This window comes from Neurospora crassa, linkage group V, assembly GCF_000182925.2.
Source record: "Neurospora crassa OR74A linkage group V, whole genome shotgun sequence".
Taxonomy (NCBI): Eukaryota; Fungi; Ascomycota; class Sordariomycetes; order Sordariales; family Sordariaceae; genus Neurospora; species Neurospora crassa.
The window spans coordinates 1,842,818-1,857,592 of record NC_026505.1 but is presented as its reverse complement, the minus strand read 5'-3'; the positions used below and the strand labels follow the sequence as shown (position 1 = coordinate 1,857,592).

The 14,775-nt window shown below is 50.8% G+C and overlaps 3 protein-coding genes and 1 non-coding gene across 4 annotated transcripts; 2 read left to right on the top strand and 2 right to left on the bottom strand.

Annotated features, from left to right (window-relative positions):
• The first annotated feature begins 414 nt into the window (after positions 1-414).
• Positions 415-2,824, top strand: smco-7 (semicolonial-7). Its single transcript, XM_956250.3, has 2 exons — positions 415-918; positions 1,069-2,824. Exons 1-2 carry the CDS (start codon positions 811-813, stop codon positions 1,648-1,650), a joined length of 690 nt encoding a protein of 229 aa, XP_961343.1. The 5' UTR covers positions 415-810; the 3' UTR covers positions 1,651-2,824.
• A 5,096-nt stretch (positions 2,825-7,920) lies between these two features.
• Positions 7,921-8,241, top strand: NCU03614 (hypothetical protein; the record flags this gene model as incomplete). Its single annotated transcript, XM_956248.1, has 1 exon — positions 7,921-8,241. One exon carries the CDS (start codon positions 7,921-7,923, stop codon positions 8,239-8,241), a length of 321 nt encoding a protein of 106 aa, XP_961341.1.
• Positions 8,242-9,137: 896 nt separating this feature from the next.
• On the bottom strand, positions 9,138-9,211 carry NCU15090. The gene has a single exon. It is a non-coding gene; the product is annotated as a tRNA-Val (tRNA).
• Positions 9,212-10,567: 1,356 nt separating this feature from the next.
• Positions 10,568-13,679, bottom strand: NCU03613 (hypothetical protein). The gene is made up of 2 exons (XM_956247.3): positions 12,904-13,679; positions 10,568-12,845 (listed from the first exon to the last, which is right to left on the bottom strand). The coding sequence occupies exons 1-2, from the start codon at positions 12,929-12,931 to the stop codon at positions 11,596-11,598; spliced, it is 1,278 nt and encodes a 425-aa protein (XP_961340.2). The 5' UTR covers positions 12,932-13,679; the 3' UTR covers positions 10,568-11,595.
• Positions 13,680-14,775: the final 1,096 nt, after the last annotated feature.

Genomic DNA, 14,775 nt, shown 5'->3' with positions numbered 1-14,775 from the left:
CTCCACGGGCGCATCCAACGCTTACCCGCTAGTCGAGCCTCCCCATTGGTCCAGCTAGTCGAGCCTCCCCATTGGTCCAATCCCCTCTCCCCTTCAATCCACTCTGGGTCCTGCTACCCATCCACTCCATTCTGGCCAGCCAGACCTGTTCCGCCAAGAGCCCAGGTGCAAGTTGTACACTACCGACCTGGGCGCTGGGAAAGTATCGTCGCTAGCGGGCAGGTACTGCACAGACCTACCACCTCCTCCTCCTCCTCCACGGCCTACCTACCTAACGCCCGCGAGTCCGCCGGTGGACACCCGTACCCCCCAACCACACTCCATGCATGTAGCACTGCCAACCACTGCCAGCCATTCAACCCCCCCCCCCCCCCCCCGGCTGCTTCGTCTTCTTATCATTCTTCTCCCTCACATCTTTCTTTCCCCCCAATCCATAACCTCAACCTCAGAGGCAACCACATCCAGGACGACCCTCACGACGACGACGTGACGACCACTCTTCAAATCCGCGCCGCACTTCTCAGTCGCTGAACGCCTGTTCCAATTGCCACTCGTTCGTGGCTGCGCTTGTTAGAGCTTCTCTCTGCAAACACGCAACACTACTACCTACCTACCCATTATACTCCTCACTACTATCACTACGACTTCCCATAGTCCACCGCATTCCGACTCGCGGCGAAGCCTCGGCTTTCATTCCTCTTCTCCCCTGAATCATATTTGTCGTCCGCCCCTCATCCAAGCTTTCCTTGGCGCTGCTTCAGCTTCCTCGACACTTGGACATCCGCGAAAGCACGACAGCAAGACTCCATCATGGTGGGGAACAAACAGGTGCTATACAAGTTGGTGGTGCTCGGTGACGGAGGCGTGGGGAAGACTGCCTTGACCATCCAGCTCTGCTTGGAGCACTTCGTCGAAACCGTAAGTGTGCTCTTCTCACAACCCTTCTCCCTTCAGGCTGATCGTCTGCCTCCTCAATTGCATATCCCTGCATTGCCCACGTCCCTCCCTGGCTTGGCCAACTAGCCGCCTACCTGCATTCTCAGCCTGTCGCTAATCTCGACGATCTAGTATGATCCCACTATCGAGGACTCCTACAGGAAACAGGTCGTCATTGACGGTCAAGCATGCATGCTAGAGGTTCTGGACACAGCAGGACAGGAAGAGTACACGGCACTACGAGACCAGTGGATCCGGGATGGTGAGGGCTTCGTGCTAGTATACAGCATTTCATCACGCTCCTCCTTCGCGCGCATCAAGAAGTTCCACCACCAGATTCAAAGAGTCAAGGAGTCGACCTCGTCGCCGTCAGCATACCCAGGATCTTCACCTCTCGCCGCCACCAACCCGTCCGCGCCTGTGCCGATTATGCTAGTGGGCAACAAGAGCGACCGCGTAACGGAGCGCGAGGTTTCCACACAAGAAGGACACGCTTTGGCGCGAGAGCTTGGCTGCGAATTCACCGAAGCGTCGGCAAAGACACGCACAAATGTTGAAAAGGCCTTCTACGACGTCGTCAAGCAGCTGCGAAAACAGCGACAGCAAGGACAATCAACACCGCGCGCGCTACCGCCATCAGGGAATAGCAAGAGCGAAAAGTACAGTGGGACAGAAAAGCCCAAGCGTCCTCGTGGAAAGTGTTTGATTATATGAGCGGTTTCGCAATGGGTGTTGGGTCTTTTGGCAGGTAGTGATGAAACAATGTCGCACTTCCTGCCTTGCTTCCCCTTCCGGGGCCCCGGGGGGCCGGCCGCGGCCCACAGAGCCAAACCCCGTTTTTCACCCCCCCAGTTCTTGGCGCAAAATGCGTCGGGCGATGCGCGAATATCCCCGACCCGGGACCCCTGATATGCCCCAACACGTACGGCCGGCACATCAACTCGGGCGTTCTCGTCACATACTTGCACTCATTCGGGCTTGCATCCGAAGCGACCACTCATTTTTGAAGAAAAATATGAAGAAAAAAACAAAACCATGGCAATTTGCGCATATACCACAACCACCCACAAACTCGCATACGCTCCATACATTTCACACTTTCTCATCACACATGACACAAACGACGTAACCGAATTCTCCAGATGGCGAATGGCGCACGATTTAAAAGAGGGCATCCGATTTGGCGGGAGGTGGGAAAGGGGGGAAAGGGCGCAAATATCATCTTCACTTCTGGTTTATTTTTCTCCGTTTAATTTCTCGACCAGGTAGTTGGAGAAAGTGTGCTTTTTTTTCTTTCTTTTTTCTTTTTTCTTCTTCCTCGTTTTACTCTTTCCTTCCTTTGTTTTCTCACATGTTTTATCTTCTTTATTTTCTTTTGTTCGGGTTTTCACAAGGCCACCGATTTTCGTGGAGGGGTGGTTTCTTTGGAGTTTGGGGAGGGGTAACAACACAGAAGGATATGCATATCCCCATCCTAAGCGGAAAGTTGGCGACTAGATATACCGGTCTTGGGCATTTGGGAAGGAGAAGCGATATCATCAGAGTCTAGTTGGCCCTGGTCTGGGCTGTTCTCAGCGAGAAGACGGCGGCAAGGGCATCAAAGGAGAGGGACAGGCTGGAAAGTGTTATGCGCAAGGACGCAGCGGGAATTCTGATATGCCCATCTGGATGCGCCAACGGGTGTAAATGGCAAAGATGCTCTACCAAAGAGTGGCCATGGTGGAGACAGAGCAAGGGCGTGTATTTTGGAAATCATGGAATGATTCCATTACCTAGCTTGATACCTTTTCTAGCCCAGTATTGCAGATGCTGTGAACATCAGCTTTGTCCCAAGTGTCCAAAGAGAAGCCGGTTGAGTTCAATAGTCGAAACCCGAACTGTCCTTTGAATGAAATGTGTGTGTTTACTCTCTGTTGTTGCATGCACACCGTCTTATTTTAGTGTATGAGAGTTGGTGATTGGGTGGCGGGCAGAACAACGGTGATCTCACCTTACTTGGTCGTGTACCGGGGGGGGATAGCAGAGCTACACCAAAAGACCACTACAGCTGAAAGTTGCGGGGTGGTGGTGAGACAACCAACAAGCCACAAGATGAGTATCTTGGACACACAAACCATCCACAGGCACGCTGTACGACCTTCCCAAAACGAGATCTCTAGGTGGGTGGAGGTATCGTCCTAACTTTGACAACTCGTGTTCATCTCGTAAAGTATCTTGGTAACAACGAACTCCACATGTCTATACGCACATACACACATCGATCGATATCTGTAAGGCCCGCGCGGTGCGGTTTAGATACGCAGGGTGGCAGGTTACGGGCGGGTATGTACTTGTCCATCTGGTCACTGATCTTCACGGGCTTCACATTTGGTAGCTAAATGGTTGGCATCTGTCACAGCGGCATAGTAGCCAAATAAGCAACCAAGTCCGTCATTATGACTACTATTTCCAAAAAAAAAAAAAAAAAAAAAAAAAAAAAAAAAACCGTATTTCTGACGAAGATACGTACGTTCATACATGCACATATAGGTAGCCAAGGCGACCTGATACACAAAATGCCGGCCGCAATGCCAAGTGCTTGCATGACTGCCGCTTCCTGAAATAGATGTTGCTGCTGCAGGACAATATACAGACACATGTCAGGCAGGTAGGTGGGCGGGCAGAAAGACAGATCACCGGCATGACGGCGACGGCGGTATCGGGATGACGGGGGACAGCTAAGACAAGCAATGTCACCTTTTGTTCTTTGAAATAAGCAATTGTGGTCTTATTTGCCGCTCTTCCTACGTCCACCACACGGCCGCATCCATCGACAATCAGCTACAAATACGAAATGCGCTTTCACGGCGCGGCGCAAGCGCCCCGAATGAAAGCGAAAGCGAACCCTCTACCTACAAATGGATGTCTACCTACGAGTATACAGTGATGAATGTGGTAGACAAGACAAACCAAGACATGATCAAGATCAAGGAACGAACATGGGCAGGGTGGTGAGAATGGTGAGACGGATTAGACGAATTGGATAGATGGGCAGGGTGGGTGAGACCGGAGCGAAGAGCGGGAGTGACCGAGCGCTCCGCGCCGCCGCCGCTGCCGCCGCCGCTATTATGGAGCCCCATGGACCATAGTAGTCAGCATGGTCGACCATAGTAAGGCAGGCTTGGTGATGAGTCCAATAAGCAAAGACTCTGAGCAGGCTCAAGGGGCGAAATACCACGGACATAATACACCCCCGCGCATGCCCTCGGATGCCGTCCGTTTGGATCATGTATGTGTGGATAAATCGGTTGAATGGGCAACTCCCATTGAATGCTTGTTGGGTTCAAAAAGGATTGTTGTCGTCAGCACGCTAGTACGCTATGCTATGCACATGCGCTACTGTACACATCACAGACATAAAACCCCCAACCCGGCTCTTTTGACGGCTTGAATGCGATTGGCTTCCCGCCCGCGAAACGACGTTCGTCAGTCCAACAGAGATGAGCGACGACCGACCAATGAGTATGCATCCGGCTTTCGTAGTTGTTCTCGTCTGTCTGGGAAGTTTGTTAGGGGTGGCTGGTAGATAATACCGAGGACTGAATCTCAAAAGCCGAAGATGCGATACAACCGAGCCGTTAGAGCCTTCTTTCTTTCTTTTTATTTCTTCTTCTTTTCTTTTTTCTTTTCCTTGGGGCAACAACAGATCACAAGCATTGCTAACAACCAGCCTTTCTTTTCGGGTACGTATAGGGCACCCATCCATAGCATCCGGTAACACTTCTTCCTATTTCCCGCCGCGCCATCGTTCCGAGCGGCTTTCAAAGTGGGACCAAAAGGTTCCGCATGAAAGGATCGGTGCAGCATGGCGACAGGGCATCAACAAGGAAAGTGGAAAGAAGAACAAGAAGAAAAAGAAAACCTTTTGGGGCGGATTACGAACCGACGTGTTGAACAGCTAACACGTCCGGCGGGGATTGCATTCCTTCGTTCTCGACAAGGAAAACATGACCGAAGCGCAACGCTCCCCGGAATTTGCTGACCTTTCTCATCACACACGACGTAGGACGTACATGGGATGTGGGATGATATGGGCTAGGATGCTGGACGTGATGAGGCACCTCGTCACAAACGCTCCTACCTAGTGTACATAGGTATGTACATATGTATGTATGTAACAAGCCTAGCCCCCCGTTCGGGGGCCCGGAGGAGGACCCATCTCTCAAACCCTTCCCGTCCCATGATGCCATCATCTCACCATCACCACGTTCTACGTTGGGCGCTACATACTACATACATCCACGCTTGTATCCCACGTTTGCTTACTTTTTTCGCATTAGACAAGCGGTCCGATGCGGTCCGCTTTGGTGGTTTGAAGAAAAAAAATTCCCCCCTAGGCAACTCCCTGGAAGAGACTATTTCGCACGCCCTGTCCATATCCCCCATTCTTCGTCGTGTTCAAGGAGCCCCGGCCGCTGCCACCACCACCGCCTTCACATGTCTGTGCGCCTGCGTTTGCTGGTGAAGCCAGGGGTCTCAATTACTCAAGAAGGGAAGAGCTGCGGATTTTGCGGGTCGTGAAGGACCCCTATTTCCTCTATCTCAAATCTCAACGGTTTCGGTTTCCTGTGTCTCTCCCGCCGGCTAAAATGCAAGAGAGACAACTCTGGCAAAAGGGCGCAGTTTGGTTCCCGATCGGATGGACTTTTATATGGTTGGCAATTTGAACGTTCTACAAGTGTGCTGCCGTTCGATCAACAGCAGGATTTCCAGTTTGTGCAAGAGACGGGTTAGAGGGCCTACCTTCCATTTTGATCTTTTCCTTAGCTCTGAGGGGGGCTAGGCCAGCGTCTAACTTGTGCCCGAATCTCGGTGTTTGCGGTTTTCCTGCAGGCCCTCGCTCGCCGGTCTGTATATCATCGGCAGTCAATTTCATTCAGTTTGTTTCCTTCCTGTCTCTCACTAAAACTCGGTTCTGCATCACCGAAAGTACGCCGAAGCACTGCTCACATGCCCCGTTATACTTGGATCAAGTTGGGCTGGCCGAGTAGCTAGTAGCTGGGTTGGGGCCGGCCCCTGTGAAATGATGGAACATGGAGGCACATCCACAACCCACCCACCTCCTTTCCGCTAGCCTCGCGAGAAACATGAATGCGGAATGAGGCCCGCTCTGCCTCTTTCTCTGCTTTTCATTAGTGCCCGGAGGAAGCCCCGGTGGAGATGGGATGGGCTTCGAAGAGGAAAAATAGACGAGGGTTCCGTTTGAAGAGAAGAAATGGGAAAATCACGCTAGGATAATGACTCTCGGCCACACCATCTCGACGGCCGACCCAGCAGTGATGAAAGACAGCTTGCGACATACCCAACACTGCCGAAAAGCCAAGTCAAAGCCAAGGCGATTTGCTTGCGCGGGTTGACCCGCCAAAGGGGCGGACGACACATGGGGGTGTGCAGAGTCGCAGGATCTGATAAGACTAAACCCAGAACGTGCGAAATGTCGTGACAAAGAGACCCATAACGAGCACGAAATCGCGATGCATAACCTCAAAGTCTCGTCACCACCCGTCAGACAAAAACGGTTTTTATCGACAAGGGGCACTTATCTCAAACTCGCCCCTGACTAGAAGAGAGAGCGCGAGTTACTTGCCATACTATCGCAATGTGAAAGGTGTTGAAGCGAGCGAGCGAAACACAATAACATCTTGTCTCAACATAATGGTTCCCAGACCCCTTACACCACTCACCGTGTCTCGAGACAACGCTGGCATTCTCGACGGCAATCACCATGTAAATACGAACAGACTCTATTGTGGAAGGCGATAGGGCTGGGCTCTCCATGCGCTCGTAAGACTTTCCAGATACGCGACAGCGTAGGGATTCTATAGACTGTGAGAGCCCTTGGTTAGAGCTATTATGTAGTCGACATTTTCTTAGTCTTCAAACTTTCCCCACGGTTTTCGCTCCAGCCGCCCGGGACACCCAATGAGACTTCAACAGTCCAATCGTGCTACTATTGGGAGTTGAGCTGATTGGCTGGGTCCTCCTCCTTTGTACGCACCAGCCGATCTCTACATATGGACTAGTACAGTAACAACCTCTTCGAACCAGACTCTTCTGGGCTTCTCTCTTCACCAGTTTTCTCCAGTTGCTTCAACGCTCGTAGTTTTACAAGATATGCGGCTGATCTTTGTCAGAGTAACAGCAACTCTGCCAGGCTGTACTGACCGCCTTGTCCAGATAACATGCATACATGACACTCGCTTGCCTACCCACTGACATGCTGATGCGCTCAATACCTACCGTCCAACATATTACCGAGATAGGTATGTCGAGCTCCGTTTCGGCATAATGGCTCGCATAGCTGGCCCGAATCTCCGTTTCCAAGACCTTCTCGCACGTCTCGCATTAGTTTGGAGCACGCGGCATTTTAGTTCGCGGCGTTGCATGGCTCTTGGTATTGCGGCTAGAGTATGTAGTTTTATCCGCGGATTTTTTTTAGTCTTTTTATTCTTCTACCTAGTATCTCGGAATGTCTGACATTTCTAATCCTATGTATCAGACCATCGGCCCGGGAAAAGACAAACCCCTATCCTATAGACAGATGGAAATGAATACGTAGGTACATACCTAGATAATCCGAAACCCTAGGAACCCTCAGGTACCTAGACGGGGTCATACTGTAGTCTTGTAAAGGGCCTCCGACGAAGAGGGAAAGATCTTCTCTTCTCTTTTGCAATCTCCACGTGGCATTCCCACGTGCTCGCTCAATGTGCCTCAACTGAGCATGCCACACCTGGCGTTGACTTTGAAGGGGTCGGGCTGTAAACAACAGAGGCAGAGTTTGTCAGCCAACACAACAAATGCATTGCAACACTTACCAGACAGAGGGGAGGCACAAACAGATTAGCTTATCACGTCAGGGTCTATTTTAAAGACCGAACAAAAGTCTTCGACATTTTCACGTTCAATGTTCTTCTCCTCAGTTTAGCCAATCGATCCCTCGGGATGGAAAACGCTTCCAGGCCCCACGGCAACCGACCTTTATGGGTTGGGTTCAAAAGGATGTCAGTGGTTGTGTTCGGCTTTCCGGAATTGTCCTCCTCTTGTCGCTCTCCTCGTCTTTTCTCTCTCAGAGTCGCCGTCGAACCATCCCCAGTATTCTCCAGCAAAGTGGCACTGGAAGTAGGGATCCTCTTGATCACCGAGCCCAACGGCGCCAGACTGGTCTGGGCTCGTCGGTCGCCGTCTGGCTGTGGGCTATTAGGTTTCATCGAGGGTTCCGAGATACTCCGCGTGCCACGGTGTCTGGGGTTGCGTTGTGGATAACTACTCCGAGATTGTCTTCTTGTCGAGTCAGTGACTGGTCAAAGGAAAAAAAAAATTAAAAGATATGTATCTGATCTTTCGGTTTTATTTTAGCCGCCAGTCCACATCAATTCAACCACCAGCAGCCAAAGGGTCTGATGGGGAGATGATGGTGCGCGAAGAAAATCCGAGAATCATCCGCTGAAGGCTCGAGGGTGGTACCTACCTACCTTGGCGTATTAGGTAGTTTACTATGTACCTACCCACTCGAACCACTCCGCGGAGTCCTCTTAATCCTGACCCCCATATGTGGGCGTGGGTTAAGGACAACCATCCACCACCAAGAAAGACCATGTTTGTCTCATACCCATTCCCCCGTGATCCTCACCTATCTCTCTATCAACCATCATTCTCATTCCATTCCCCATTCATCATCACCTGAAGACCGGGTCAAGGACTAATATCAGGACAAGGGTAAGTTCATCACCCCTCGTTTCCCATTCCCCGAGAAAGAATGATAACTACCCACGCCCACGGCCCTGGTACGGTATCATACTAGCCCACATGCCTGTCTGTTTCGTTGCTTTTTTTTCCTCCATTTTGCTGCCTTGGTGCCGGAGGTTTCCTCAAGTATTCGGTAGTAGTTCGGTCGAAAGTTCTTTTCGATGGGCTTTAGGGCAGTTTGGAAATTGGACGTACACAACCGGCTAGTTTCCCAAGTTCAACCGACTACACTACTTCAGTTGTCGCCCTGCTGCCATATCTCTAGAACCCATAGCTTGAAAACTGCATAGAGGCCAGATCACGTTCCCCAAATGCCAAAGCATCAAAAATAGAAATAACTCCGAGTATGAAACATCGCGCCTCCAATGATAAGAGAAAGGTTAAAAAAAAAGAGAAAAAGAAAATTTGATAGATGATCCGACCCAGGCTCGATCTGGGGACCTTCAGTGTGTTAGACTGACGTGATAACCAACTACACCATCGGACCAGTGATTATAAATGACGGTACAGCCCAAGACCTATAGAGGTAACTCGATTTATGCATCCAGGTGCCAAACGCCACATAAAAACGAGTTCAATGACAATTTAACTTGGAGCTTGCTCCATTTGTGACTTTGTGAAGGTTTTGGTTCAAATGAAATCAGGGGTATCACAACCTAGGCGTTCAATAAGACATATCCCTGTTTTGTCGAACTACGGTGCCTTCAGAGGCCAACACTACCAAAGAAGATGGAAACAGATGTCCAAGATTTGAAGACTGAAAACATCACACGCTCGAGTGGATAGTATACGGTCTCTGATGGATTACTACGTTCAGTTGAAGTTATTGTCATGGGCTTTATGTTGGGTTACACTGACTTCGAGGACGCGCAGTTGCAGCTTTGATCGCCACTCGTTAAAATAGTGAAATGATGCGAGAATATAGCAACAGTGCATGAGGAAGGAAACGATCAGTCGAGATATTTGCAAAGATGTCCACCATCTCGCTCAGTTCAGTATGTTGCACTTGCACGTCTCGGCATCGCCTGTCAACGAACTGGCGTGAAGGTGCAAAGACCGCGAGTCTCTGGGGGAACAGACAATAGAATCGTAAGTGAAGAGTATAAGGTGAATGCTGTTGAAGCCACCCCATAGCGTAGAGTGGTAATAAGTAAAGAGATACCTCCAAATATGTGAGACTGGCGCAAAAATATGCCCTGGTCATCATTTCATTGACTAAGCGGAGATGTCAATGACTGGTAAGTCAACTTTGATGGACATCGAGCTTGTCTTGAATTGTGGTGATGGTGTGATCGAAGCTAACGGATAGGACGAAAGAAAGCGATGAAGGGAAGCTCGGATAGCAAAGGGTCTTGAACATTCTTGAAATTTGTAGTCCAGTCCTACTTGTCTTTGAGAACCTTCTCGTCGCCTTCACCTTTCACAGAACTCTTCGCATCCTCCTTGTCGCGTGATGCTGTCTTCACAGAACTCTCCCTTCGGGTCCGTTGTCCACCAAATGACTGGTAGGTATCGGAAATCGCAACCAAACGAGCAAGATCCAGCCACGAGTCACTTGCCGTCCACGTGTTAAGCTGGGGCAATCCCCTCCGCTTATCATTTGTTTCCTGATATGACTTGAATAAGGACGACAGATAGGCTCCCCCAGAGTGTCGTGTCAAAGGACCTGCATCACCAACGATACCAGCTACATAGACTATGAGAGCGAACAAAAATCTCACGACACTTGAACACTTGACCTTGTTCAAGGACCTGTGTTGGGTGAAGAGTGTTCTCGAAGCCTTTTTCGTTACAGATGAAGAGGACCTCAGAAATGGACAGTCGAGTAGATCTATAGTGTACACAATGAAGCAAGTCCTCAAGCGGCAAGAATGCCTAGAAACAAACCGATTGCAAATTCTGGAGACTTGAAATAGTATCACTACAAAACGTAGATGAAGTATGTTCGCCACACGATATACAGAATCTTTGTCGAAGCTTGGAAACACTTCCCCGTCAGATTTTAAACAGGATTTCCTGGAGTTAGGTCCGGCCTACGGCAGTGTTGATTTTGTCGACTTGCATCATCGTTTTTGACACAACTTGTTTCGCGTATATATATGTGATCTTGAAAACAACCCAAATCGACTTAGACAACCACTCAAGGTCCCAGGATAAAATGTTTGACCCTTTAGGGCATGGGTTTTTACAGCCTGCTCGAGCAGATCGTGACGACAACACCACCATGAAATAAGCAAAAGCGACTGGAACCAACGGCAATCGTCAAAATAGACAACAGCACAGCGGGACAATGCCAGATAATGAGATGGTACGTGCGTGGTAACTCGTTCTTGATTCACTGTTGCCGCACCTTGAACGTATTGTTGAAGCTTCATCGAGCACTCAATACGTCCAAGCCAGAAATACCGAGCTTACTCGCTCAGTACAGCCACTGATGACCGAGCCAGAGAATCCCCATCCCTCTCCAGGGTATACATAGATCATCCACGAGCCCAATACCCAGGCAGTATTTTGATTTCCCCCATGTCATAGAAAGCGTGTCAGTGTGACCTCCCTGCTTCCCTCTAAAGCCGTGAGCTCCAAGAAAGAAAATGAACCAATCATAAGGTCCGAAAAAGAGAATCGAATCGCCAATCTTCAGTTCTCCAGGCCCTGCAGCACGACGTGAAAGTTGCGTGTTGCCCAGTTTCAGTAACACCGCCCCCAAATATCCAAACCAAGAGAAAAAAGTTAAATGACAAGAAATCTGAACTTCAGATACCAAGAAATTTGAGGAAGCGCCCTCCCAAAGCGACCAGGGGATATCGTTAGCAAAAGCAAAGAACAAATGAGAAATAAGAAAACGAGATTCCGCGTATATTTAGTCGTCACTTAATCTTGAGTCGCGTGTTCGTCACCAAATGGGCTCCGTTCCCGTTCTCTAGAGCCAGGGGAATCATTGGTCCGGCTTGAGGCTCTCCTGGTTGACTGTTGAAGTACTGCACTCAGAGTTGCTGCGCCGTGGGTTGCCGATCGATCTGCTGGAGGGGACGGGGGATCCGAGAAAGGCCCTTGATCCACGGCAGGCGAATCGATAATGATGGTGCCAACATTAGAGTCTCGTGCAGAGGTGGGCGAAGTTGCCGATGAATCCGACGTCTTGGGTTTGGTAGTGTTCACCTTCTTGACACTCCCTACTCGAACGACCATGGCGCGAGCAGGCGTAGCAGTGTTCAGGAAGGTGGATCCCACGCTGAACGTGCTATTCCTGCTATTTGTAGGACTCGGAGGGCGAAACCCGGTGTACTTCTCGTAATTCACGCTCGGCACAGGCGGCGTTGCGGTGCCGCCCGAAAGATTTGAATGAGCCGACTTAACACTGACCATAGCTGGCTTCGCCCGCATGCCGGTTTGGGCAGGTGTGATAACAACACTTTTGCCATAGATGGTAGATGCTACGCTAGACCGCGGCGCATATGACGTCCGGGCGTAGGAGGTGCGGTCTGTGAAAGATGATATGCCGGAATATGTAGAGTCGCGCAGATCGCCGGGAACAAAGAAATGCTGGTCTCCTGTAGCAGAGGGACTGCCACCGTGGCCGAGAGGAATCGGAGGTACGGGGGGGACAAGGACTGCCGGGGATGTCGGGGTTCGGTTCGTAACTCCAGGGATATATGCTATTTGGATGATGTTGGATGCTCGCGTGAAAACGGTGTCTGCTACCGAGCCGACGGTATGTGTGGATGCCCGGTTATCACGCGCTTGGGCGAAAGACTTCTCGAGGCCGTCGTCTTGAGCCTGCACTCCATCCCACCTCTCTGGTGCAACAACTTGTCTCCTCGACTTGATGCAATATCTCCATACCAAATATGTGAGAATCGCAATTACAGCTACACCGCCGACAACACCCCCTGCAATGGCACCGACATTTGTGGAACTGCCTGACGAGTCCCCATCTGAAGGCTGATAGGAATTTGAATCCGTATTCTCTTCAATAGGAGCACAAATCATGTGTGCACACTCCTTGCAACTCGCGAGAATGGTCGTGCACGCAGTACCCTCCGGACAGGCCGGGCAAGAAAGTGGTACTCTGTCGTCGCACAGAACACAAGTCCCATCACGCCTGAAGAGGTTGCTCACCACTGTCGGTGTCGGTTAGATCATACTTTTTTCGACCAGCTGTTCTTGCGGAAGACATACCGTTCGGTGACATCGCAACGACCGCCATTTTGACCAATCTATGACGCTTGGCCTCGAGTTACAGAGACGTGGCTGAGTGCTTCAACGTGGAAGTGGTTGGTTTCTCGGATCGGCGCGTGTGTCGACAAGTTAATCGGACATGGACAAATGACTCCCCGTAGATCTGCTGATCGAATGGATAACGAGACCCGTCGGTAATTGAGATGAGAGTCCGGGCGTGAGGATTGTATCTGTTGCGGGCAAGACAGCTGATTCGTTGCTTTACGGTCGCGGCGTCGACGTGAGTGGTGACTGATGTGAAACTGAGGGGAGGATGAGTTGCTTCGGGCAAGGGTTTCGAGGAATGATGTGATTGTCGTCGGGCCGCGATAGTCTCAAAGAAGCGAGTCGTCGAAATGGATCGGGTGGTGAGTGGTGAGTGGTCTGGTGAGTAGTGATTGGTGAGTGGTGTTGAGGTTTTGAGAAAACGAATGACTGGGAGGCTAGCTCGGGAAAAGAATCGAAGGTGTCAACAAGAACTCAAGAGGGCATCTCTGATGGGGTCCCTTGAAGAACTTGAATAAGACGCGCGGAGCAAAAAAGCAGCGAAAATGGAAAAGAAATCGTCGTCGTCGTCGTCGTCGTCGGGTCGCAGAACGTTGACTGACGTGGTTTGCGTGCGTGGTCAACGACTGGCGACTGAAAGGGAGCAACGACGTGAGAGCGTTGTTTGTTGTTGCTGCTGCTGCTGCTGCTGCTGAAAGTGTTGTTGCTGCAGTAGTGGCGGAGAGTGGTTGAGACCCAGGGAGGAGAGGAATTGGCCTTTCAGGTTGAGAGTCGAGGGCCCTGGACTGGCGCAACCCGGAGCAACAGACCCACCTGCCATTCTCCACTTTTAGGTCTCCACTCACTTCCGTCACGCTGCTAAGTTATTCCTGCACTGTGCATCTCATTTGCGGAAGGGGCCACTTGGACGGTTAGGCAGCACCACCCGACTATAGTGAACATACCTAGGTACCTCTACCTACCTAATCACGCCCTCGCCGTGACGCCGCCAGCGAAAGTAGATGTCTTTTGCGCCTGTGGTACCTTGACGGCTTCTAGACCACCAAGTGTAGTACCTGCCTCTTACTGGTACAGTGCAAGGAATACGGAAGGACCGTCCCAAGTCCACCACACCACAGGACTAGCGTGGCCTGCTCAGGGACCTTGGTGCTTAATTCTGATGAAGCCCTTTTTGTTTGGAAGGAAACGTTCTGGAGGCGCAGCACTGCCTCTTATTGGCTGGCTGAGACAAAGCCTGGACTTTGTTGCCCACTCCCACGCGGTTCTTTACCTCTTAGTGTAGTGCCAAGTCCTCCCGCACGTTCGTCTGCACTGCATCGACCATTCATCCCCTCTTTCATGGACGGAATCGAGATCAAAGGATCGGCTTTTAGAGTTCTTGCCGCCTTTAGCTTCCTGCCCGTCCCGAGCTCATCAACCCGTCCTCAATACCGGTCATGGGGAGTAATCTGAAAGCTTATGCGAATACGCTCTGGACGGGCCCGACTGGAAGCACATTGACGATGGAATGGTTGATTTATATGCAAGGTATGGATTTCGTTAAGATGTGATGATATGGATGGAATGGAGCCAATCACCGGCACCAGCAAAGGGTCGACCCTGTCGCGCCTGTCCGCAACTCCATGCTTCGGAAGTTAGGTTGGATGGCGAGGGATGGCTCGAAGATGGCTGCCAATCTCGACCAATTGGGGTCACGGAGATGTGCCTCTTTCACCTCGAGTGTCTCGTCAAACTACCGATTTCCTCGCTTTCTCAGCCCAGTGAGGGCTTTTATGCAGATCCCTTTCCTCTCTCGGTCGCCTTTGGCACTTCGCTTGCCAGCTTGCC